The sequence below is a fragment of the Peromyscus eremicus genome, chromosome 6 (genome assembly GCF_949786415.1).
Source record: "Peromyscus eremicus chromosome 6, PerEre_H2_v1, whole genome shotgun sequence".
Taxonomy (NCBI): Eukaryota; Metazoa; Chordata; class Mammalia; order Rodentia; family Cricetidae; genus Peromyscus; species Peromyscus eremicus.
In genome coordinates, this window is record NC_081421.1 from 12,587,484 (window position 1) to 12,613,908 (window position 26,425).

Consider the following 26,425-nt stretch of genomic DNA (forward strand, 5'->3'; position numbering starts at 1 on the left):
AATTAATAAATGAGACCTCTTGAAACTGAGAAGCTTTTGTAGGGCAAAGGACACAATCAACAAGACAAAACAACAGCCTACAGAATGGGAAAAGATCTTCACCAACCCCACATATGACAGAGAGCTGATCTCCAAAATATATAAAGAATTCAAGAAACTAGACAGCAAAATACTGAACAATCTAATTAAAAAATGGGCTACAGAGCTAAACAGAATTCTCAACAAAAGAATCTCAAATGGCCAAAAGACATTTAAAGAATTGCTCAACATCCATAGTCATCAGGGAAATGTAAATCAAAATGACTCTGAGATACCATCTTACACCTGTCAGAATGGCTATGATCAAAAATACTGATAACAGCTTTTGTTGGAGAGGATGTGGAGCAAGGAGAACACTCCTCCACTGTTGGTGGGAGTGCAAACTTGTATAGCCACTTTGGAAATCAGTATGGCGACTTCTCAGAAAATTGGGAATCAATCTACCTCAAGACCCAGCTATACCACTCTTGGGCATATAACCCAAGGAATGTTCAATCATTTCACAAGGACACATGCTCAACTACGTTCATAGCAGCATTACTTGTAATAGCCAGAACCTAGAAATAACCTAGATGCCCCTCAACTGAAGAATGGATAAAGAAAATGTGGTACATATACACAATGGAGTGTAGATGAATTTCTAACCAGTCTTATCAAATAAGAAACACAGAGCCAAATACAGAGTTAAAGCCTAACAGATCAGAGCAAGAGCCATGACTCCCTTTAGCTTACCACTCGCTGTCATCCTTCCCCTGAGACAGAGACCTTCTTCCTGTGTCTTGAGTTTTACTGCTTTCCTGTTCTGCCTTCTCATTGGCTCTAAATCCAGCCACATGACTTCCTCATCACTACCTGTCTATACAGACCTCCTAGTCTCTATGATTGATACTGTGATTAAAGACTCAAGGAACACCACACTTGGCTGTGTCCTTGACCACACAGAGACTCTGCCTGCCATGTGATCGGATTAAGGGTGTGGGCTACCACAACCTGACTTCTATTCCTGGCTTGCTAATGACCTCTGAGCTCCAGGCAAGCTTTATTTATTAACATACAAATAAAATCACATTTCAGCACAATTAAAATATCACCACAGTAGAGTACTACTCAGCAGTAAAAATACAATGACATAATGAAATTTGCAGGCAAATGGATGGAACTAGAAAATATCATCCTGAGTGAGGTAACCCAGACTCAGAAGGACAAACATGGTATGTACTCACTCATAAGTGAAAGGCAAAGGATAATCAGACTATGACCCACAACTCCAGAGAGACTAGCTAGGAGGACCCTAAGAGGGATGCATGGATCACCCTTGGAAGAGGAAATGGATGAGATCTCCATCAGTAGACTAGGGGTAAGGGGGGCAATGGAGGGTAGGGGATAGGGAATGAGAACATAAGGGAACAGGATGGTTGAGCTGGAACAGGGACAGAGTGGGAGAGCAATGAAGAGATACCATGATAGAGAGAGACAGCATGGGGATAAGGAGAAACCAGGTGCTAGGAAAGTTCCCAGAAATCCACAAGGATGACGCCACCTTAGACTACTAGCTATAGTGGAGAGGGTGCCTGAACTAGCCTACCCCGGTAATCAGATCGGTGAATACCCTAACTGTCATCATAGAGCCTTCACCCAGTAACTGATGGAAGCAGATGCAGAGATCCACAGCCAAGCACCAGGCCAAGTTCCAGGAGTGTAGTCGAAGAGAGCAATGAGGTATTCTATGAGCAAGGGGCATCAAGATCATGATGAGGAAACGTATAGAGACAACCAAACCAAACTAGTGGGACTTCATTAACTGTGGACCAATAGCTGTGGAGCCTGCATGGGATTGAAGTAGGCCCTATTGATAGGCGAGACAGTTACATAGCTTGATCTGCTTAAGGGGCCCCCTGGTAGTGGGATCGGGATCCATCCATGGTGCATGAACTGGCTTTTTGGAGGCCACTGCCTATGGTGGGACACCTTACACAGCCTTGGTCCAAAGGGAGGGGCTTGGACCTGCCTCATCTGAGTGTATCAGGCTCTGCTGACTCCCCACAGGAAGCCTTGCCTTGGAGGAGGTGGGGATGGGGATTGGGATGGGGGGAAGGCTGAGAGGTGGGAGGCGGGAGGGGAGGGGATCTGTGGTTGATATGTAAAATGAATAGAAAATTTCTTAATAAAAATGAAAAAAAAAAACCAAAAAAAGTAATGATGATGCTAGTAGAATTTCATACTACAGCTTTGTAAATATAGCATAAATAAAATTTAAAAGTCAATTCAAATCATTCAAAATAATTTATTTTTTAAATTTCACAAAATAAAACTATTATTTATATCAGTTGCAATAGCACTAAGTATTTGAAATCAATTTGTTTCAACTCTTGAAAACAATTATGAGCATAAACAAAATTAAAAGAAACAAAAAGAAACAACAAAATGCTTCTGTTAGGTAATGATTATACGACTGCTCTGACATACCCACTTGCAGATATAAACAGCAGACACATTCAAAACAAATTAATTTATTTACACAAATATTCCAATGGAACCCAATTGTTTTCCATCATATGTGCAAGTTTTGTAGAATCACAAAAGTCAATCTGTCTGAATCTATATACCCAACTTGTGCCAATTCAGAAGGCTCCATATCGACATAGCACTGTGAAATCAGCAACATCCGAAGCCCATAGGCTTCACGACAACTACAGTCTGCTGTGCATTGTTTTGGAAAATAAAAATAAAAATAAAAAACAAAGAAAAAATTTCCTTCAAACTATGTATATACAAGAAAAAATATATCTTTCATATCCATTTCTGAACTTAAAACTTATATACATAATTCTTCCTTGCTTTTGACATGTTCAGATATGGACAGACAGTGGGACTATTTGACTCTTTAAGAGTTCTATAGAAAAGATGAATACAACATAGTGTATCTTCTGTAAGAAGAATGAGCTGAAATGTTAGGTATTCCTTGTGTGGGTGTGTTTAAATGTATTAAAGGAATTTTGTTCTTGTAAATAATGGCCTTCAAGAAAACCTGAGGCCAAAGAGCATTACTACAGGATCTCCTAAGGTCAAACAGACCTTGTTTGTGGAATCAGGGTAAATGTGTGGAATTTATCTTGCTAGAAAAATAGACAACCATTTTTCTTCCTTTTTGTTTTCTGATTATCACAATTAAACATGAGAAGATGCTAATGCTGATTTCCAGGACACACACTTTTGTATGATCATCTACTTCCCTGGTCCTTCACCCACGGGGGCCGAGGCAGCACTGTCCTGGTGTGAGTTGTCACTGGGTACCTGTGGCTTTCTCCTGCAGTTCACTGGTAGATGCAGGCTGAGCAGCACTTGGTGGTGTGGAGGAGTGAGGTGCGAGTCTATGGTGATTACTCTCCTCCCCAGAAGTAGATGAATGTCTTTTTCTTCCAAATTCCTCACTCATAGGGGGCTGCAAAGCATGAAAAGACACTTTCACTGCTCCCCTTAGCTTCTAAGGCCAGACTTTCCAACCAGGGGATTCATATTGGTGCTTTGAGCAACTCTCGGTGTTAAGTTTACATTTCCTTGGCAGACTGGGATTAGCTTGTTCAGTCAACATAAACTTGACTCACATTTGGGGAATAAGCACAGAGGGGGTTCCGTCTTTCCAAGAAGACGCTTGGATGTGTTGCAATTCTAGCCCCTTCCTTTCCACTGAGCTCCCTATTCTGGGCTTCTCTAGTGTCTAGTGTTTAACAGCTGAATGGAACCAGAACGGGGAGGTAGGTGCCAAGCCAAACAGCCTCAAGCCAGTTTGACATTTCACCCAGGATTCCCATGCTAGAGAGACTAGATAGTATTATGGAGGATACTAAATTAAACATCTTCAAACCCATTTAGACTGCTAGCAGGATGGGGGAGGGTACTCTGTATTTAAATCAAGTGCATTGGAGTCTTTTTCAGTTATACAATTATTGGTCCAACTGTATGTATACCATTAGACTAATATTTTTGAATCTGAAAAACAAGTTAAAACAGTCATCTTTGGCTCTCTGTTGTACTTAGAACTGAGGGTCCACATTTGTGGCTTACATTGAGGCAGGAATGACATCTTTCTACTTTCAGCCCCACTCTCACCCCCTTTCTACCTTTCAAGTTATTTTCTTGGTTTAACCTTTTTCTTTTACACTTGAAATCACAGCAATTAAAGTACCTACCAATTAACAGTCTTGCATTAATTTGCCAGGGATCTACCTAATCCAGAACTACACACACACACTAGGCTCAGCCCTTATACTAAATTTATTATGAAGAAACTCTAAATGCATATCAGCATACACTCTAAAAAATTATATGGGTAAAAGCACATTAAAAAGTAGAAAGTTGCTGCCAGGCAGTAATGACCCACGCCTTTAGTCCCAGTACTCAGGAGGCAGAGGCAGGTGGATCTCTTAGTTCAAGGCCAGTCTGGTTGATAGAGCTGGTTCCAGGACAGCCAGGGCTACATGAGGAATCCCTATCTGGAGCACTCCTCCCCCCCCCCCCCGTGCCCTCAAAAAAAGATATAAAGTTGTGGCTAGAGAGATGGGGCTGGAGAGTTAAGAGCACTGGCAGTTATGGCAGCGGACCACAGTTGAGATTCCCAACAGTGATATCATCAGGTGGATCACACCCTCTTGTAACTCCAGCTCCAGTGAATCCAAAGCCCTCTCCTGGATTCTGTGGGTTGCCTCCATATATACATACACACATGCACAAATAGAATAATCTTTGAAAGAAAGGGTAAAAAGTTTGGGTGAGGATACAGCTCAATGGTGAACTCTTGCTCAGCATATACCAGGCCCTCAGTTCAATCTTTAGCACAGAAAACAATTTAAAGCTAAATCAGACAAAATTTAGTGAAAAGGTTTCACATCAGAAAAACTAGTGGCATCTCCTTAGTCTAGAAGCCATCAAAGTGTGGCTGCGTATCCAAATTAAAATGCACTGATTACTGTACCATTATGTAAGATGTTCACATTGGGAACTATGGGTGTGTGTTCATAAGTGTGCATGTGTCTGTGTACACATGCATGTGGAGACCAGAAGTTGATGCTGGGCATCTTCCTCTGTCACTCTCCAGCTGTCTTTGGAGACAGGGTCTCTCACTAACCCTGGAACTCATGGATTTGGATAGGCTGGCTGGCCATTGCTCGAGCACCCTCTTCTCAGTGTCAGAGTCACAGACGCACACTCCACTGTGCTCAGCTTTCACATGGATGCCGGGTATAGCTGATGCAGGCTTAACAAGTACTTTACCAACTGAGCTATCTCCCCAGCCCCTAAATCTGGGAAATCTAAATGAAGAAAATAATGGTAATTTTCTTATCTATTTTTGTACCTGCTTTCAAAGTTTGATGTCAAAAGCAGAAAGTTAAAATTTCAAAATTAAAAACCAAAAAATTTAAGATTAACATTATAAAAATTTGTTAAGTTAGAAAATTATACAGGTGATACAAACAATAGGGGAAAGAAATTAAAACTTACATCAATACGGAAGTCTTCTAACTTCTTAAAACTACAGAGGTATTCCTGAAGTTTTGGGTCAACAGACTGTGTCTTAGATTGAGAATATTTCAAATAGGCCCAAAATTTTTCCAGTCCATATAGATGGCCTTAAAAACAAAAGTATATTATATGGAATTAACAAATCTATCATGCATATGATCCCATCAGTAGTAAACGATCTGCAGCCCAATAAGACACACACTAAATTAGCAATGGTGGCAGCTAATATTCACTGATCATTTGCTATATAACAGGTATTATTTAAGTTTTATCACAGATCAAAATAATCTGAACCACACATAACTGGCCTGGTGAGATGGTTCCTCTTGTCTACATTACGGATGGGAACACGGGAGCTGGCAAGGTGAAGGAATTGGCCTAAGTTACATGGCTACTGAGCAAGGGAAGGGGACTCAAACCTAGGTATCTGGACCACAGCCTACACTCCTCACAGTATAATTTTGCCTTGCCAAGCATACCCAATTATGCTCATGAGAAGGAACACTAGTGAGCAGCCATGTTTATCAAGAAGTTAATGTTGACATATACCTCCATAAGGTAAAAGCACCTCACAGCCTAGGTGTGGTGGCCCACACCTTTAACCCCAGCACTCAGGAGGCAGAGGCAGGCAGATCTCTGTGAGTTTGAGTCCAGCCCGGTCTACAGAGCGAGTTTCAGGACAGCCAGAACTGCTACACAGAGAAACCCTGTCTCAAAAAAACAAAATCCAAACCAAAAACAACCAACCAACCAACCAAACAAACAAACAAAAAGCCCCGTAGAAGGAGCCTTCTCATCAAGAACTGCAATAGTGGGCAGGATCTTAAATTATACATCCTGAAGATAAATTCTACAAGTTCTTTCTTCTTTACTGAAGCTACATCTGTGTTTGTGTGTGCGCTCACACACACATGTGCAAGTGGGTGCGGGCCAAGTCGCTTGTTAGAGCAGATTCCTTCTGTTAACTATGGGTCACAGGTCTGACAGCAATGCCTTTCTCACTGAGGCATCCTGTCAGGCTTCCTTTCTAGTTATTGACAGTTCAAGTCTACAGTTTCCAAAGACAGTGTTTGTTTTTACCAGATTCGTAGTCTTTTTTGGTTTCTTCTTGAAAATCCTTAAAAATTTCTTGTCTGAATTTTTTTTCCAGTCCATAACTATAAAACCTGAAAAGACATTCTAACCCATACCTATGGAAAGGAAGAAAATGGTGTAAAATTGTGGCTTTGCTAGAATCCTGCAGGTACTTCACAGTGATATTTTATACAAGCAAACATGGCACAAACCTCAACGAGAGGTAAGTTCAGTGTGTTTCTTGTTTTTGTTTTCTGAGACAGTGTCTCACTCATTACTCAAGGCTACCTAGAACTCACAGTGTAGTTTTAGCTGACCCTGAACTTGCCAGCCTTGTGCCTCAGCTTTGTTAGTTCTTGGATAGTGCACAAATTTTAACAGACATGCTAATCAGTGCAGGGCAGTGTTATTTCCTAAGAACTGGTCAAAAGATTCAGTGACATTGGAAATGGTTTAGATTTTTCTCAAAGCAAAGTTTAAATGGTGTACTCGTTTCTTGAATATAATCTTGGAAAAGTCCACAGTTTTGATCTCAACTATAATGGCATAAGCTTAATTAGCTGGCCCCTGACAGTTATAAAGTATACTCACAGCGGAGCTGTTGATGAGAGGGCTGTGAACTCACTTTACACATCAGAAAAGCATTTCCTTGTCTCTTCTTCTAACTACCTAGAGACCCTGGGACAAGGACTGAGGCATCTGCCTTGGAAGCTGCCCTTCTTTCTTAGGTTACTGCTCTGTGAGGAGCTACACTGAAAATACTCTATATGAGGCCACTTGTGGCTAGGAAATGATACCCTGGCCAACAGCCAAGGGAAGGAGCCCAAGAAGGCCCGAAAGGGATGCCAGCCCCAGAACTATCCTGAGTGAAGTCCTATGAGGAACCTTGGGTTGAAGCTACCTGGCTAGATGGCTCCCATAGTTTTGCCCTTAGGAGTTAACGACTGATTGTTTTCCTCTGAGTTTAGGGGTTGTTTACTATGTAGCAACAGAAAACAAATATAATCCTCATTCCAGTTATGTTGTGATTATTTTCAAAATCAGACTACTTGAAATTGTGGGCTTTTTTAAAAAAAGAATATTAGAAATAGCATTAGGAAACGTTTGACCTGTAATTCTCTTTTGCATCTTCCCAAGCAAGTTGTCTAAATTCCTCATACATTTTCCTATTGAAGTGGTCTCTGAGGAAGAAGGACCAGAAACGAAAGAGGGTGTTCATTTCCTGTGACTGTCCAATTCCCAAGCGTTTTCTCTCTGGAAAGAAATAATACCTCAAAATGAAAAAAACAAACAAAAACTAACTCTGAAACAGTAATTGAGATGTTTAATGGAGATGAGTAGTTACTAGAGGACCAACAGTAAACCTATGACACACTGTTCAAATTATAAATACTTGTCAACAGTACCAAGAATGTACTAAATTCACTTACTTATGTGTTTAAGCTATAAAAAAAACACAGGAAAATATAAACTAAAGGTATCTATTTATAAGTATATAAAATAAAAGGCTATCTTAGCAAGATATGAAGTGACAGTCAAGTTTTAGAATCTCCTCTAACATCAATGCAGCTAGACAAAGGACAGACACTTGCCATTTAGACTGAGTTTCCCTATGATCTCAACACAGCTAGGCAAAGGGCATGCATCTTACCACTTAAACACCTGCGACGATACTTGTGGTACACTTGTTGGGTAAAGCCGTTCTCCTTCAGCAGTTCATGAGATGGATGCTGGAACTTTGGGAATGAGTGAGGAGTGCAGCCGCAGCTTCCGGCAAGTGGTGCACCTTCCGAAGGCGAAGCAGCTGAACTGCTGCTTGAGGAGAGGAAAAAGTATCAGTGGTTCACCCCAAACAAGAGGACTGGATTCTCATCACCAGAACTCAGGTGAATGCTGGGTAAACATGGCAGCTGCCTGCACTTCCAGATTCAGAAGGTGGAGACAGGAGATCCCTGGAGCAAGCTGCCTAGCAATATCAGCCATATCAGTGATTCTGGGTTTGACTCAATGAGTAAGGTGGAGAGTAATTGAGGGACATTCCTGACATCAGTTTTCATCCTCTCTGTGTCTGTGGACACATACCCACACAGGTATGTGTGCATATATGTGTACACGTGCACATGTACACACATGAAAGGAAGAAGGAAAGCTCCCAAAACATAAAGCAGTGTGTGCATCTTATTTCGTTACTACCTGCCTGAGCAGTGTAAAACCATCCTTAACTATTGATACATACATCAACAGAAGATATGCTATACAGGTCCAATATAGCATCACTCAGAACAATGTCACAAATTCACTAAAACTCTAAAAAGAAAATTGAACAGCACATTTACTCTTCCAGATTGTTAATTTATTTGAGATTAGTTTGTTGTTGTTGTTGTTGTCAACGCTATAGTACCAGAGAAAACCTCAACTTAACTAGATTAAAATGAAGGATGGAATGAAAGATAAAACCTGACAGGGAGAAACTAATAATCTCACCTTCTCAAAGTCATACCTGCAGGTGTCTAAATTAGTCCCCTCAGAAGTCCCTACCACCTTGGCCTTTCTTTCTTATGAACCCGCTATTCGAATTTAGGTCTTTTCTTCCCCTGGGTTCACTGTTCTTCCTCTACGTTGTCACCAAGATCCTCCTAAGACAGCAGTCCACATGAGCAGTTCTCAAAGTGCAGGCTGGCCCTGGAGGGTACAGGAGAACCTTCCCAAAGCCAGCAAACCCAGACTGTTTCCATACAACACTAAGACACTCTTGGCTCTTTCTAGTGTTGGAGTCCACCCTACAGGACGAAAGTAATGGTGTGTTGACATAAGCTGGGGCTGTGGTCAAGGTTTATTACTAACTGTATTCTTCCCTACTATGTGCTTGCAATGAGAAACAAAAGTAGCTTCACTTTTGAATGAAGTGGAAAAAGTAACTTTATGACATCACAGCTACAGAGTGACAGAAACATGGAAGCCTCAGATTTGTATGGTGGAGATGTTCTGAAAACCTTCAACTGCACACTTAAAGCAGGATGGAAATGGAGAGAAGGCAGGAAGAGACGTGCATAATCTACAAACCCAACAAATCCTGGCTGCTCACTGACCAGACAATGTGGCCCAAATGGAGAGCTCCAGGTTCCGTTGAAGACATCTCAAACAGGAAAGGTGGGGTGTGACAGACAATATTAACCTCTGCCTTGTACACCTGCATGCCTGGGGGCACATACCTACACACATGCATAGTTAAAATTTCTGGGGCGTGTGTGTGTGTGTTTACCACAATTTAAAGATATGTGACAAAAACACAATGCTTCCATGGTCTACTAAAGATCAGATGTCTTGTGCTGAAGTACTCACGTGATTAAGCTGTGAGGTAAAACAGGAGGCTTTCACATGGAGTAAGTACTGTTTTTAAAAAAATCTTTATTCTTGAACTATCTTACCTACTACAGCACTGTCTGAATTAGAGAGACCAATGATTACATTCTCCAGGCTCATTATTTGTGAGATGTTGCCTTGACTGGGTCTTTAACATCAAGAAAAATTACTGAGTATTTTCAATGATAAAACTTGAGTTTTCAAGCAAAAATGAGATTTTACAAATTTTGTATTTGTCAGAAGCTAATACCTAAAAAGACTTTTAGTGTGGTGCATGCCTTTAATCCCAGAATTTGGGAGGTAGAGGCAGGTCTCTGTGAGTTTGAGGCCAGCCTGGTCTACATAGTGAGCTCCAGAATAGCCAGAGCTGTTTCACAGAGAAACTCTGTCTCAAAAAAACAAAACAAAACAAAAAACAACAAAAAGATTTTTCCTACTGGTACCTAAAGACCTTTCTAATAAAATAATGGCCTTTTTGTGTGCTTATGTTAAGATATGTGTGACGTAAATTATCATGTTAAACACTATGTGTAAGCATATCATTCACTGGCACTGTATATACAATGGTATGCAGTCAACACCACCATCCACACCCCAGACTCTTAGCACGTCCAACACTTACCTATTAACTGGGAACGTCTACTCTGCCTCTCACCCACAAAATGACCTCATTCTCCTTCCATCTCTGAATCTGTTTTACCTGCTTTATGCCAGTATGATGATACAATTTATCCCTCTGTATCCAGGTCATCTCAGTAAGCACTTTTTACTTTGTTTTCAAAGTCCATCCTTGTAGCAAGGATCAAATTTCAGAGTCCAGGAGTGTGGACCAGTGGCAGAGTGCTTGTCTAGCACATCCAAGTTGCTGGGTTTGAACCAAGCAATAATAAATAATAAAGCAATCCCATTCTTTGATAGCTGAATAACGTCTATACTCTGCTGTTCTGACATGACATTGTGTTTATTTAGTCATGTTGATGGATATTTGAGTTTCTAACTTTTGGCAGTGAATATTGCTGCTATCAACATGGGCCTACAAATGTTTTTACAACTTCAGATAGGGCTGAGCAGAAAGCTTTTTGGCAAGGTGCTTGCTTAGAAGCATGACAGCCTGAATTCAATACCCAGAAGCGCATTTTTAAAAAAAATCAAGCAGTAGCACATGTTTGTAATCCCAGTGTTGGGAGAGATGGATGAAGGTATATCTCTGGGGCCCACAAGGGAGCCATCCCAGAGTTCAAGTTCAAGGCTAGTCAGAGACACTGTCTCACAAAAAGGTAGACAATGCCTGAGAAACAACTAAGGCTGTCCTAACCTCGACATGAATAGAACACACTTATGAAGTCCTGCGTTTCACACAAACATGTACACATGTTTACCCAAATATACATAGGCATGTACATTGTCTTAGAGTTTCTATTGCTGGGACGAAACACCATTACCCAAAAGCAAGGTGGAAAGGAAAGGGTTAATTTGGTTTACATTTCAGCATTGCTGTTCATCACTGAAAGAAGTCAGAACAGGAACTCAAACAGGGCAGGAGCTGATGCATAGACCGCGAAAGGGTGCTGCTTACTGGCTTGCTTCCCATGGCTTGCCCAGCCCACCTTCTTATAGAACCCAGGACCACCAGGCCAGGGATGGCACCACCCACCACGGGCTGGGCCCATTGATCACTAAATGAGAAAATGCCTTACAGCTGGATCTCATCTAGACATTTCCTTAACTAAGTCTTGTCCTCTGATGCCTTTAGCTTGTGTCATGTTGACACACAAAACCAGCTAGAACTTATATACATACAGAATCCCTCTGGGTAGACTCTAGGAGTAGTATGTCTAGGCCATACAGTAATTCTACATCTTGACATTTTGAGAAAATGTTGAACTCTTCAACAGAGGCTTCAGCATTTTATGTTCCACTAGCAATACAAGAAGATTCCAATTTGTGTGCATCCTCACAAACATTTTCAGAAAGTTTTTATACTTCTATAATCATCTTGGGCTACATAACAAGACAGAACAGACTTAGGTTGGCTTAAACAACAGAAATGTATTCCCTTAAATTCTAAAGGCTTCTAGAAGCCCTAAAACAAGATGGCCAGTAGAAAAGGTGTTCTGGTTCTTTTCTGTCAACTTGACCCAAACTAGAGTATCCTGGGAAGAGGGAACCTCAATTGACGAATTACTTCCATCAGGGCCTATAGGTAACTTTGTGGGGCAGGAGCCCCCAGGCCCTGGGGTATTTGAAAGCAAGCCAGTAAGCAGCAATCCTTTCTGGATCTGTTTCAGTTCCTGCCTTGAAATGCTGTCCTGACGTCACTAAGTGATGATTATCCTCTCTCTGCCAAGTTAGTCTTGGTCAATGTTTTATCACAACAGAGAAGTAAACTAGGACCCTCTGAGTGGTGGCATACACCTGTAATCTCAGAATGCAGGAGGCAGTGGGCAAACAGGTCACACATTTGAGGCCAGCATGCTCCACACAGCATGTTCCAGATTGGCCTGGGCTCCATCATGAGTTCTTATCTCAGAACCAATGGTAGGAAGAGAACCTAGTATAGTACACCAATTGTCTAGCATGCACAAGGCCTTGGGACTTGATTCTAAGTATCCTCCCATCTCCTAAAACAGAGTTGATTTCTGGTGAAACTTCTCTTGACTTGCATGTGACCACCTTCTTGCTATGTCCTGTCTTCTGTTCAGGCACAAGCCTGATGTCTCTACGTCTTCTTATAAACCCCTTTATAAGGACATACGTATTTTAGAACAGGATTCTACCCCTGTGCCATCATTTATTGCCCCCTTAAAGGCCCTATCACCAAACACACTCACATGAGAGGTTAGGGCTTCAATATATGGGTTCTGGGGTACACAATTCTATTTATTTGACCTAGTGGTATCTTGTAAGTTTCTTCTTATTTTTTTAGTTTTTGTCTAACCAAAGACTATGTCACAATTCTTTTCATGTGCTGAGTTGCCACATGTATACCTTATCTTCTCTAGAGAAATGTACATTTAAGTTTTTCACACACTCTAAAATCAATCTATTTTTTCATTAAAGATGTGTTTTCATTTAATTGTGTGTGTCCATGTGTGGGCATGTGGAAATGCAGGTGACTGGAGTTCAGAAGAGAATATTAGCTCCTCTGGAGCTGGAGTTATAAGCAGTTGTGTGCTGTGGGATGTCTTTCTGTATACTGTGAGAATGTGTTGCTCTGACTGGTTGATAAATAAAGCTGCATTGGCCTATGGCAAGGCAGCTTAGAGGCAGGTGGAAAATCCAAGCAGATATATGGAGAGAAGAAAGGAGAGGTAGGCAGATGCCAGCTGCCTCTGAAGGAACAGCAAGATGCCAGCAGACCGGTAATGCCACAGTCACGTGGCAACTTACAGATTAATAGAAATGGGTTAAGTTACAAGAGCTAGCTAGCAAGAAGCCTGCCACAGGCCATACAATTGGTAATTAATATTAAGCCTCTGAATAAATTATTTTATAAGTGGAAGAGAAACAGCAGGGCCGGGTGGAGCTGGAGAAAATTTCGGCTACAGTTGTAAGTCACTCATCAGAATGCTGGGAACTGAACTTGTGACCTCTGTAAAAATAGTATACATTCAACCACTGAGCCATCTCTCCAGCCCCTCAGCCTGTAAATTGGTTTATTTTATTTTTAATTTTATTGTACTTGTTGTTGAGTTAAAAGAAGTCTTTAGATGTCCTGGACTTAAATTCTTCATCAGATACATGATACTGTAATTTCTCCACTCAAGGCTTGATCACCAGTGTGGCACTTTGGGGAGGTAGTGGAACCTTTTAGAGGTAGAATTAAATGGTGAGTCTTTAGGTCAGAAACCTATAAAGGGGATGATGGGACCCTGGCCTCCTCTTTTCTCTCTTTTGCTTCATGGCCATGGGGAAAGTAGCTTTGCTCTGTCATGCACCCCTGCCATGATGTGCTTGCTGCCTGTGCCTACCACAGGTCCAGCACAGGTCCATAGCACAGGTCCAGCACAGGCCCACAGCACAGGCCCACAGCACAGGTCCACAGCACAGGTCTAGCACAGGTCCAGCACAGGTCCACAGCACAGGTCTAGCACAGGTCCACAGCACAGGCCCACAGCACAGGTCCAGCATAGGTCCAGCACAAACCCAGTGCACAGGTCCAGCACAGGTCCATAGCACAGGCCTAGAGCACAGGTGCACCCAAACACAGGCTGTGGAACGTCCAAAACTGTGGGCTCAGATCAACCTTTTCCCTTTCATTCTTATTTTTTGTGGATATAGAGCTGTGCTCAGTGCTCTCTCCTGTGTAACCTCTGAAAGATTGACAGCAGTGTGGTCATTTCCTTTTTAGTGGGGGTGAGTGAAAGCCAGGAGGACATCAGATGTCCTGCTTTGTCACTCTCTCCTTATTCCCTAGAAACAAGGTCTCTCACTGACCCTGGAGCTAGGCTGGCTGCCAGCAAGCTCTGGTGTGTCTGTCTCCCTCAGAGACAGTGCTGGGGTTACAGAAATGCAGCCATGCCCAGCTTTGCATGGGGGTGCTGGGGATTCAAATGCAGGTCCTCATGCATGTGAGGCAAGTGTTTTTACCCACTAATCCATCTTCCGAGCCCCTAATGTGCTCATTTTTATTTTGGATATTTCTACTTTTATCTGGTCAGTGTAGAGCTTTGTTAGTTTTGTTGATCTTGTTAAAGAGTTCAGTGCTCGGTTTTCTGTTGCTTTATATTCTGTTGCCACTCTTTGCTCTACTCTACTATTGTTTCTTTTTCTCTTTGGATTTAGCTGGGTCTTCTTTTTCTAGTTAAAAATACAGATTTTCATTAACACTTTGAGAATTCCATACAATGTATTTTGATCATATTCACTCACCACTTCAGCAAGGAGGGGGCGGGAGCAAATAGAACGGTGCAAGGGGCTGGTACTGGAACTCAGTTGACAGTGCTTTCCTAGCATGAGTGCACAGGCCTGGGTTCAGTCCCTTGAACACCCCTGCAATCCCAGCACACAGGAAGTAGGGGCATGAAGTCAGAAGCTCAAGGTCAATCATTCTCAGCTACATATTGAATTTGAGGCCAGCCTGAGTTACATAAGACCTTGTCTTTAAAAAAAAAAAAAACCAGTAAAGAAAATTGAGTTTACATAGTATGAAACGTTGCAAGATGGATACCAAAAGCAAAACAAAAGTCAGCAGGAACTATTTTGTGTGCAGTCAAAGTTAAAGACCTAATGGTAATGCAATAGCTCGAGCCAGAGCCAAGCTCAGGGTCACCACTGACACCATCATGAAATGGACTTTAAAATGATTGTCTGTCATTAAATATTGAAGGTCTGTTGCCAGGTGGGAACACACACCTTTAATCTCAGCACTTGGGAGACTGTATAGCGTGATCTGAGGTTGAGGCCAGCCAGGTGTACATAGTGAGCTTTAGGCCAGTCTAGGCTACATAATAAGACTCAGTTTCTCTCTCTCCTCTCTCTCTCTCTCTCTCTCTCTCTCTCTCTCTCTCTCACACACACACACACACACACACACACACACACACACACACACACACACCACCCAATGTATAAGGTAAGCAACACATATAAACAGAGAACTTGCTGAGGAGAAAATAGTATGTATGTTTAAATACAGGTCAAAAGTATTGAAAGTGAGAAAGAGTAGGGAAGTTAAACATCAGAGATCCAAGAGCACTGAGACATAACATGTTATGACGTGTGTGTATTGCGAATCTAAAATAAAAGCAACCAGAGGAAGAGGGTCTGAAGAGACAGCTCAGAGATTAACATCATTTACTGTTCAGGTGCAGTTCCCAGTACTCACATGGTGGCTCACAACTACCTGTTCCAGGCGAACCGAGCCATCTGCTGGTCTACAGGGGCTCATGAACATACATGGCACACAGAAACTCACTCAGACACATATACATATAAACAAAAAACAATTTTAAACAGTACTGAAGACAGTAGAAATTTTTCCTAACTGAATATAACAAACTAGTACTAAGACTATCAGAGGACTATAACAGGATAAATAGTGTGCATACAAATGTGTGTTTGACTGTAAATACCATGGACAATCTGACAGAGTCAGGTTTGGTGATTCATAACTGTAATCTCACACATGGAGGCTGAGGTCTGAGGATAGCCCGAATCACATAGTGACACACAAAAACAAAACAAGAATCTTGACTACATAAAGTGACACTGTTTCAAAAAACACAGCAAAACAGCCCAAATACGAAAGAAAACCCTCGTAGCTACATTAGCTACTGACAAGGCGGCTTTCAACAGGAGGTACTGCCCAGGACAAAAGGAAGTGTATCTAGTGGGGACACAACATGGTAGTGACCTGTATGTATAGACTTTAAATTCATCATCACCATCCATATTTGTGGCAAGTTGTAGGGTAGGACAGGGAATAGACAAGTTATGAATGTCAATTATTAGCAAGAAAAATATAACATGATAAAATATGACTCTTAGGAACTCATAGGAACCTGGCAACACACCCCTTTAATCCCAGCACTCAGAGGCAGAGGCAGGTAGATCTCTGTGAGTTCAAGGCCAGCCTGGCCTACAAAATGAGTTCCAGGACAGCCAGGGATACACAGAGAAACCTTGTTTCAAAAAATGGGGAAAAAACAAAACAAAACAAAACAAAACAAAAAACCACATTCTACCTAAACTGTCACTGACCATTCCCTACTGATCTCTAAACCTGCTAAAACAAAGCAACAAACACACACCAAACCAAACAGAAAAACAAATAAACAAACAAAAAACCAACCCACTCATGGGTTAAAACAGTTTATGGAACAACACACACACATTTTATCTGTTAAGGACAATGCATTTAATGAGAGCAGTGTAAAAGCACTCTGCATAGGTATTGATAAAATAAGTTTAAAGATTGTGAATTTAGGATGAACTCTCTAGCATTTGTTTTCATAAAATTAATCTATTTTGGGTCCCGCCAAATGGCTCAGCAGAATTTAATGTGAAACAAAAAATGATCAGACAGTAATTCTGAAAATATCTACTACAAACAGGAAATAGGCTTTGTTTTGTATTTATTGTGTGTGCAGGCACATCTATACACATGCCATGATACTAGAGGACAGATGATGAGGGATTGGTTGTCCTCCCACCACATGAGTTCTGGGGGCCAAACTCCAGTTGTCAGACTTCATCACAGGTACCTTTACCAGTGAGCCATCTCAGGGGCCCATGAATAGGTTTTAAATAAACAGCACAGTAATGATTTATATTTTCACCTATTTTTGAGGTAAATAATGGTCTTTTTAAAGCTAAAGCTAAAAGAAAAAAATACATCCTGCTAATAGATTATCTAAATTGTTCCTTCCCAAGAGGAAAATAAAATCCAAAATATTTTGTTTCTATTCTGTGTATGTGTTTATGTATATATGTATAATACATATATATGCACATATACATTGGCTTTTCGAGATAGGGTTTCTCTGTATAACAGCCCTGGCTGTCCTGGAATGCATTTTTTAGACCAGGCTAGCCTTGAACTCACAGAAATCTGCCTTCCTCTGCCTCCCAAGTGCTGGGATTAAAGGCATGGCCCACTACCACCCAGATCTGTTTCTATATTCTTTTTTGTTTTGTTTTGTTTTGTTTTTCGAGACAGGGTTTCTCTGTGTAGTTTTGCGCCTTTCCTGGAACTTACTTGGTAGTCCAGGCTGGCCTCAAACTCACAGAGATCCACCTGGCTCTGCCTCCTGAGTGCTGGGATTAAAGGCGTGTGCCACCACCGCCCGGCTTGTTTCTATATTCTTAATGTAGTTTGAGTAGACCGTTTAATACAAAATTCTTAGCACCTCTCAGAAACCTTCTAAATATTATGAAGAATCTAGGCTCCTTGTAAAGAAACTTTCCAACACTCACACCATTTCCAAATATAATGATTCCCATTCACAAGAAAGAACTAAAATGGAAAGCATGCTCTGTACCACTGGAGTCTTCTCTGTGCACCCCTTGGAGAACCATCTTGAAGTCTCTCCTCCAAGTGCTCCCTTCAGAGCTGTGCTTCCTCCCCCCTTTGTGATTGCTCATTGTTGTATAATTTTCTATATATTAATTTTCAAATCCTTCCAAACAGCAACTTAGTACCCTTTTCTGAAAACTTGAAATGAGAGCACAAGACAGTGGCTAACAAGCAGGTACCTGACAGAGGGTGGTCTTGGCCCATGGTCCCTGGAATCCATCACCCACCCAACGTGACACTCTAGAGGGGGGTTTGTGCTGTGACTCGTCTTCCTCTTTCGTGGACTCTAAAGAAAAAGTCAAACATTGCAATTTCTTTTGGTAGTATGAACTTCACAAGAAAATGAAACCCTCTGACTGCAAACTAACTCACACATTTTCCTACTGCAGATGGCACATTGTGAAATCACATGAAGTCACAAAACCCAAACACCTTACACACAAGTTAAAAAGCTTAACAACAAGGACCCTGACTTGGTTTGAGTACAAGGCTAAAGGAAATCAACACAGAATAATCCACTACATGCTCATTGTTTTTTATCACATGACTCTGTAAAAGAAGGTGCTTCTCAGCCTGAGAAAACATCACTGCGGTAAATACTATTTTAAAGTGAATTGTTACAATTTAGAAATGCACACATTAAGAAGCCTTCTCTTGCACTGTTAGAGGACATACAATGCAGGCCTCATATCCCGGTCCTTTGTACCTTTACATCGATGGCACTTGGTTCTTTGACCACAGGATAAAATCTCAGTGTTTTGTTAGGATCTTGTGACCGAGTCATTCGATGTGCTTGAGGAGTGCACGCAGGATGAATCCTGAGAGATGATGGAACTGCAGAGGGCACTGTGTGAGCCTTTGTTGCTGAAGTCATTTCTGAAAGATCTAACAGCTTCTAAGCTCATTTATCAATCAAATCTGCAAAGTAGCTCTTGAAATTACTTTAGATGCTAGGTAAAGACTTTACTTTGAGAGTAAAGACAAATCTGAAATTGTCTAGGCACAACAGTTTTTCATTGAAACATTTCAAATATCTTAAAAAGAATTAAAAAAAATACTTGGTAACTGTTACCTAGTTTTACAACATTCCGTTCTGTTTTCTAGCGAGAAGGCAAGATGGTTCGCAGGGTCAATGTACCTTCTACCAAGGCTGATGACCTGCGTCCTGCTGCAGAACTCATATGGTGCAGGCAGAGGACAGATGACTGCAAGCTGTCCTCTCACCACTGTGCATAAATTGTGGGGACTGTGCACCCACACACGTGCACAAACACATAACTAATACAACTTTTAAAGGAAGGCTTACATCCCTGTTGTCATTTAGAATTCAATTTCCTTCTTGCTTACCCCTCACCTCAGAGATATCCAAGCTCTAAAACTCGGTATTTTAATGTTACTCCATACATACAATAATATTTTCCCTAATTGACTCTATACATAGGACATCAATCTTTGTTTCATTCTCTAAATTGAACACGTCTCTTGTACTGGTGTACCTTTCTCCGGGGTTTATACAAATGGAAATGCCATCGCAGCAGGTCTTCTACTTTCTCAAGGCGACCACCTCCCCACTCTGCAGTGGCTCACCAGCTGACACTCACCGGCAAGCAGCACATCAGACTTCGGCCAATTTCACAGCCAAGTCAAAACCAAAAGTAAATGTTAATGGGCTAAATTGAAACTATGATTCAACTTTCTAATGATATGATAGAATATTTGAGAAACATATAAGAAGGAGAATTTTATTTTGGCTTAGAGTTTTAAGAATTCAGTCCATGGTCACTTGGCTGTGTTGCCTTTGAACCTGTGGTGGGAGCTTGTGAGCAAACAGGCCTTTCCACCTCATGGTGAGTGGGAGGCACAAAGAGAAAGGGGATGGACAAAGGCATGCCTCTATGTGACCTTCATAGAGGTTTTTCTTCAGACTTAGGAACTTTCACATCACAGGATCTGAATGCTATTTACACTTCCTGAGTAGTTAGAGTGACCTTGAGCATGTTAGCACAGACCTACTTAACCTTCCAGAATTCCCCTTCTGTAAGCTTATCACTCACTATCCTTTGGCTGTTTTTCTATTGAGCTATTTGCCTTGTTGATTTTTTTTTCATGAAAATCTTATGGTAAGACAAGTGAGCCAGAGATGGACCAAGAACCAGTGGCCAACATGCAGGCTCTATTTTTGTGTTTCTTGTGATTCACATCTGTTTCTTCTTTCATTCCACAAATAATATCAAGTACTTGCTATCTGCATATACTCTGTAAGGCTGTCAAGTCAAAACTGAACTTACCCATATGCCACTCTTCCTAAGATTCCTCTCTTGTTCACCAGTTGCTCTGAAGAACCCAGGAGACTAACCTCCACTCAGAACCACACAGTCCAAAAGCCTCTCTCTCCTGATTTGCTCCACCTATTCCCATTCTCCACTTCAATTATGGTTTCCCAAACAGCCGTCCTGCTTCCTTGATGCATAGTTTTTCCTTCTCTCTGCAAGTTCTGTTCTTCATCTGGGTACAACCAGTTGGCTCTGTCTCTTGTCTGAGACACTGCCCCTCTGCACTTTATCCGGTTGTTGCTTCTGCTATAGCTTGGATCTGGAATACCTCACAGAAGCTCAAGTCTGAACAGCTTCATACTCAGATTGGCGCTGTTGGAAACGGTGCAAACTACTAATGCAGTAAAGCTTAGAGGAGAGTCAGGTCACATAGAGGCATGCCTTTGTCCATCCCCTTTCTCTTTGTGCCTCCCACTCACCATGAGGTGGAAAGGCCTGTTTGCTCACAAGCTCCCACCACAGGTCCAAAGGAAACACAGCCAAGTGACCATGGACTGAATTCTTAAAACTCTAAGCCAAAATAAAATTCTCCTTCTTATATGTTTCTCAAATATTCTATCATATCATTAGAAAGTTGAATCATAGTTTCAATTTAGCCCATTAACATTTACTCTTATTTATCATCTCATAAGGCCCCTGAAAACAGCAGCCACAGTCTCACTGAGTACCAGTGAGAAGGAATATTAAACTTCATTCAGTTGTGTTTATGCTATTTACTTCTGCCAAAATATCACACAGTCTTGAAAATAAAAATAAGCATATACTAGAACAATGTCAAATCAAGCACTAAGATGAAAGAAATACCAAACTTCTAGAATCAACAACTTTCTGGAACAAATAAGCTCCCTAGCACTGGGTTATGACCTCTGAGTGATTTGCACTGATCAGCTGGGTTTGCCAAGGAAATAATGACTGAAGTATACTGTGTAACATAAGCCTTGGAAATCCTGAGCCTAGAACCCAATAATACTAAATTATTAGAAACATATACAAGAGGAAATGAGAATGTAGTTAAATGATAACAACAAAGATCAAAGGACAGGAGCAAACTTTAGGAACCCCATCAATCATCAGCAATATGACAGCGAAACAATGGCTGGAGTAAGTCACAGGGAAGCAGGCTATGAACTCTATGAGCACACAATGAAACGTTAAGACTCAGTTACACTCAAAGGTTGCTGGGATACAAACTCAGTATTTTGAAAACTGACAAAGTGAATCACAAGAAACAAGAGTTTGTTTACTTTCCTACAAAAATTTAGTTTTATTATCATTCTGAAACATAAGAAGAATTTCCAGAAAAACAATGCAACTGCGAGACTGAGTATGAAGTTTCAGAAGCAAATAGATGGTAAAGACCAGTCAAGATAAAGAAAGAATGCCAAACTACCAACAATGCTTGAAATCAGGTCAGGCTGGCACATGGAATCCCTTAAGCTAGCTCCTACATTTTATCTGTATCTGAATATTTCAAAGATCAAATGATAAAGGCCTTTTAATTACATTTATGCACTTCTGTGTAGGGGGTTTGAGGGTATGGAGGTCAGAGGACAACTTGGAGTCAGTTCTCTCTTTCCATCACATGGCAGTTTGCAACTATCTGTACCTCCAGTCCCAGAAGATCTGGCACCCTATTCTGGCCTCCATGGGCAGCAAGCACATATGTGGTGCACAGACACACATGCAGATCATACATACATACAGATAAAATAAATAATTTTAAGTATGCATATATAAATAGAGAACAAGCACATATTAATATTTTTATCAAGTACTAGCCTGGCAGAATAGATTAGCAGCAAGGAGCTTTCAACACTGTATAATTGTACACTGGAGGGGGTTGCTGATGTGCAACTATAACATTTACTGAAATTCAAATGATAGCCTTAAAGTGGTTAAATTTTTTAAAAAGATTTACTTACTTATTTTATGTATGAGTGCTCTATCTGCATGTACAATTTTATGTCAGAAGAGGGCATCAGATCCCACTAAAGATGGTTGTGAGCCACCATATGGTTACTGGGAATAGAACTCGGGACTTAACGCTGAGCCATCTCTCCAGCCCAAAGTGCTGTAAAAACAAATCAGGCCATCTGCTCTTCAGAACATCACAAGCCATCTACCATCTATCCAGATTTCACTAAAAGCTTATGAGGGAACAACATCTCATAAGCTAAACAGTGGCTAGCAAAATGTGGGCCTAACCAGCACTCTGAGATGGGAACTTGTTAGACATGTGCATTCCTGGATTCAGCCTATAACTTACTGAACCAGGAACTTGATGTGGACCCCCATTTTTAACTAGTTTCCCAGTGAATAACCAAATGCTTGCTAAACTTAAGGACCACTGAGCCTACTTTTCTACAAGGTGAGAATTTCCAAAATATACCCACACCAACTCAAAGTGCAGCTCAGGATGATCCCTTCCCACACTACTAGCTGCTGCCCACAAGAGCTGCCTTGTACAACAGCAACACCAATATTCATGGGAGACAGAGACTTCAAAGGGTTTGTGTTCGTCACTTTGTTTTTATTTTTATTTTTATTTTTTATTTTTATTTTTTTTTGGTTTTTCGAGACAGGGTTTCTCTGTGTAGCTTTGCGCCTTTTCCTGGAACTCACTTGGTAGCCCAGGCTGGCCTTGAACTCACAGAGATCCACCTGGCTCTGCCTCCCGAGTGCTGGGATTAAAGGCGTACGCCACCACCGCCCGGCTTGTCACTTTGTTTTTAAATCAATAAAAGTGTCACTAAAGCCAAGTTCGGCAAATGCCAGAGTGTAAATATTTTTGGCTTTTTGGGTCAGGAGACCTTTGTTGAAACAGCTCAGCTTTGCCTCTGTGGCATGAAAATAGTCCTTAGTAATAATGAAAGGTTTTGACCAACTACCATGGGTCAGAATATGCTGACCACGGACTGAACTAGAACAGCCAGTCATACTGGGCTTGAACTTTTTTTGTTTTTACATCCCAGTGAAAGTTCCCTGCCCCACCCTCTCTTCCCAATACCCCTCTCCTGCATCTCATCCATTCCTCCACTGTTTCTCTTCAGAACAGGTGGGCATCCCATGGATAACAACCAGCAATTGCAATTATATCAAGTTGCAATAAGAATAAGCACCTCCCCTCCTATTAAAGCTGGATGAGGCAACCTAGGAGGGAAGGGTCCCCAAAACAGGCAACAGAGTCAGAGAAAGCCCCTGCCCCCACTGTCATGAGTCCCACAAGAAGACTAAGTCACACAATTGTAACATATATGCAGAGTTCAGTCCCTTGCAGGCTGCCTGGTTGTCGGTTCAGTCTCTGTGGGCCCCAGGTTAGTTGGTTCTGTGGGTTTTCTTGTGGTGTCCTTAACATTACTGAGTCCTGCAATCCTTCCTCCCCCTCTTCTATAGGATTCCCCAAGCTCTGCCTAATGTTTAGCTGTGGGTCTCTGCATGTGTTTCCATCAGTTGCTGGGTGAAGCTTCTCTGATGACAGTTGGGCTAGGTCACAATATGTGAATATAGTAGAATATCATTAAAAATTATTTCATTGACTTTTTTTGCCATTCATGTTTGGTTCTATCCTAGAACAATGGAAACTCCCAGGAATCTATGAGGGTGACTCTAGCTAAGACTCCTAGCAATAGTGGTTACGGAGCCTGAGCCAGCCATATCCTGTAACCAAGCAAGACTTCCAGTGGAGGGTCTGGGACCCCAACCCAGTCACAAACACTTCAACCTACAATTTGTCCTGCTTACAAGATGTGCTGTGGTAAAGATGGCACAGAAACTGTAAGAGTGACCAACTAATGACTGGCAGAGCTGGAGACCCATGCCCAGAGAGGGAGCTCCCCACTGAGTTCCAGGACTCAGAAGCAGGATACCCCAGAGACCTAGGATAAACTTTGCTTAAAAAAAATTGCCCAGTGGTGGTGCATGCCTTTAATCCCAGCACTCAGGAGGCAGAGACAGGTGGATCTCTGTGAGTTTGAAATCAGCCTGGTCTACAGAGTTGAGTTCCAGGACAGGCTCCAAAGCTATACAGAGAAACTCTGTCTTGAAAAACCAAAAATAAAACAAAACAAAAAAACCAAAACACACACACACACACACACACACACACACACACACACACACACACACACAAAAGAGGAGGAATGAGGGACAAACCCAGGGCAAGAAGTCAGGCAGCCACCAGCCAGCTAGACATAGAGAAGTAGTGAAAGTAAGATATACAGAAGTAAGAAAGGTAAAAAGCCCGAGATAAAAGGTAGATAAAGAGAAACAGGTTCATTTAAGTTGAAAGAGCTAGCCAGAAACATGCCTAAGCCAGACCCAGCATTCATAACTAATAATAAGTCTTTGTGTCATGATTTGGGAGACGGTTGGTGACCTAAAAGAAAAAGTCTGGTACATTTTGGTGTTCTAACATGGGGTCTATATTTCAACACAAGGCCTGAGAAAGCTGGGTGGGGGGGACATATAGCGGAGCACTTAAACAGCCTTTTCACACTAAGTAGAAACAAAAAGCAAAGTGAAAACGCCTGATCACAGTGCAGGGCACCAACTACCAAGAGTTGGTGTGGTTGAATGCAGTTCTTGGTCACACACCTCCAACCAGGCCCTAGAGCTTGAGGCTCTGCTCTCATATATCCAAGAAGGGGCGGACCCAGCCGCCAAAGCTGTGGCAGAGGACCCAAAGATAGCTTAGCCGTTTAAGATTTTGTCTTCTTGTCGGGGAAAGTTGGGGGTGAGTTGGGGGGGAAGGCTGGGGGGGCAGGAGGAGGAAATAAGGGGATTGTTTATTGGTGTGTAAAATGAATGCAAAAATTTTCTTAATAAGGAAGGAAGGAAGGAAGGAAGGAAGAATTATAACAATAAAAAAAAGATTTTGCTCATGTGGACAGAAAAGGCAAATTGCACTTGCCTGGAAATGTCAGGTTCTATTTAAGACTACTACACGCATTCACATTTTCACACAGAGCAGGAGCCTCAAAACAAAATAGTAAACTTCATGGCGTGTCCTAAGAACTGAGAATTTTCATTTGGCTTAAGAAGAGAAACATTTTCAAGAAACTGAAAATTGCATCAGATACACTAAGCACCAATTGTGAGCAAGCACATAGCTCTGAGCACTGTGTGGTGCTGATGCTGCAATAGATAAGGATGCCGACACTATGAGATTACCTATCCATTGATGCAGAGTTACAGCAATCCTACCCAGGCCTCTGACTTTACCTCAAGATTGCCTCCTCCCATGTTTACAGTCTATATTTTTGAATCTTCATAAATGTGTAAATACATATATATGTATATATATATATACATACAATATATATGTTCAGTTTTCTTCATTCTAGTATTGATTGATACCTAATGCATCCTTTAAAACAATGAAGAACTGCTTTGAGAGTGCTCAAACACAAAAGCACGTGTATATACCTTGCCTGGACTGTAAGGTGCTACAAGAACTCGGTTTGGCTCAAAAGGAAGTTCAAGTGTTAGGTTTTCAAACTGCGCTTTACTAATGAGACTTAGCTTCCTAAAGTTCTCAACTTCTTGCTGAAGTAGAATGGAGGAATCTAATTACTGATCTCGCTAATAGATTAACCAACAGACAACAATTGATACCAAAGGGTTTGTGGACTCTACTGTAACAAAGATGTTCTAATCTAGCATTATATTTAACAATAATATTCAAAGCTTAAGAGGCATAGAGATCCCTAAAATATAAATATTTTATACTAAAAGCTTTGTAAGAGCATATACGCTAGTCATCAGTTATTTGTTGGGCATTTATAAACAAGAATGCTGGGCATTATTGAATTTACATAGTAATCTAAATATGACCTGCCCTTTAAGAGATTTTTTAAGTTCAAAAGAAATGTACACACTAAAAACAAATGATTACCAGGTGAAATATGAACAGTGACATTTGGTTAGTAAGATTTAAGATACTAGAAAGGTAAGGATGAGAATTTACAAGATGGGAAATAGTATTTTAAATAATGACTGTAAACAGATACAAGGAACTTAGAAAAGTCATATTTATTAGAAAATAATTAAGTGAATGAGAAAATGTGTGTACAACCTGGGC

General features: G+C 41.2%; 1 protein-coding gene and 1 long non-coding RNA gene across 2 annotated transcripts in view; one reads left to right on the forward strand and one right to left on the reverse strand.

Annotated features, from left to right (window-relative positions):
• Window positions 1–2,303: 2,303 nt before the first annotated feature.
• Window positions 2,304–26,425, reverse strand: part of Larp1b (La ribonucleoprotein 1B) — a 97,003-nt gene continuing 72,881 nt past the window's right edge. The window contains 9 exon segments of the mRNA XM_059265172.1: window positions 2,304–3,481; window positions 5,539–5,666; window positions 6,640–6,749; window positions 7,743–7,887; window positions 8,285–8,445; window positions 18,193–18,299; window positions 18,720–18,931; window positions 25,771–25,785; window positions 25,788–25,890. Coding sequence (XP_059121155.1) covers window positions 3,323–3,481; window positions 5,539–5,666; window positions 6,640–6,749; window positions 7,743–7,887; window positions 8,285–8,445; window positions 18,193–18,299; window positions 18,720–18,931; window positions 25,771–25,785; window positions 25,788–25,890 — 1,140 coding nt within the window. The 3' untranslated portion in view covers window positions 2,304–3,322.
• Window positions 18,492–19,312, forward strand: LOC131912897 (uncharacterized). The gene is made up of 2 exons (XR_009379737.1): window positions 18,492–18,605; window positions 19,118–19,312. It is a non-coding gene; the product is annotated as an uncharacterized LOC131912897 (long non-coding RNA).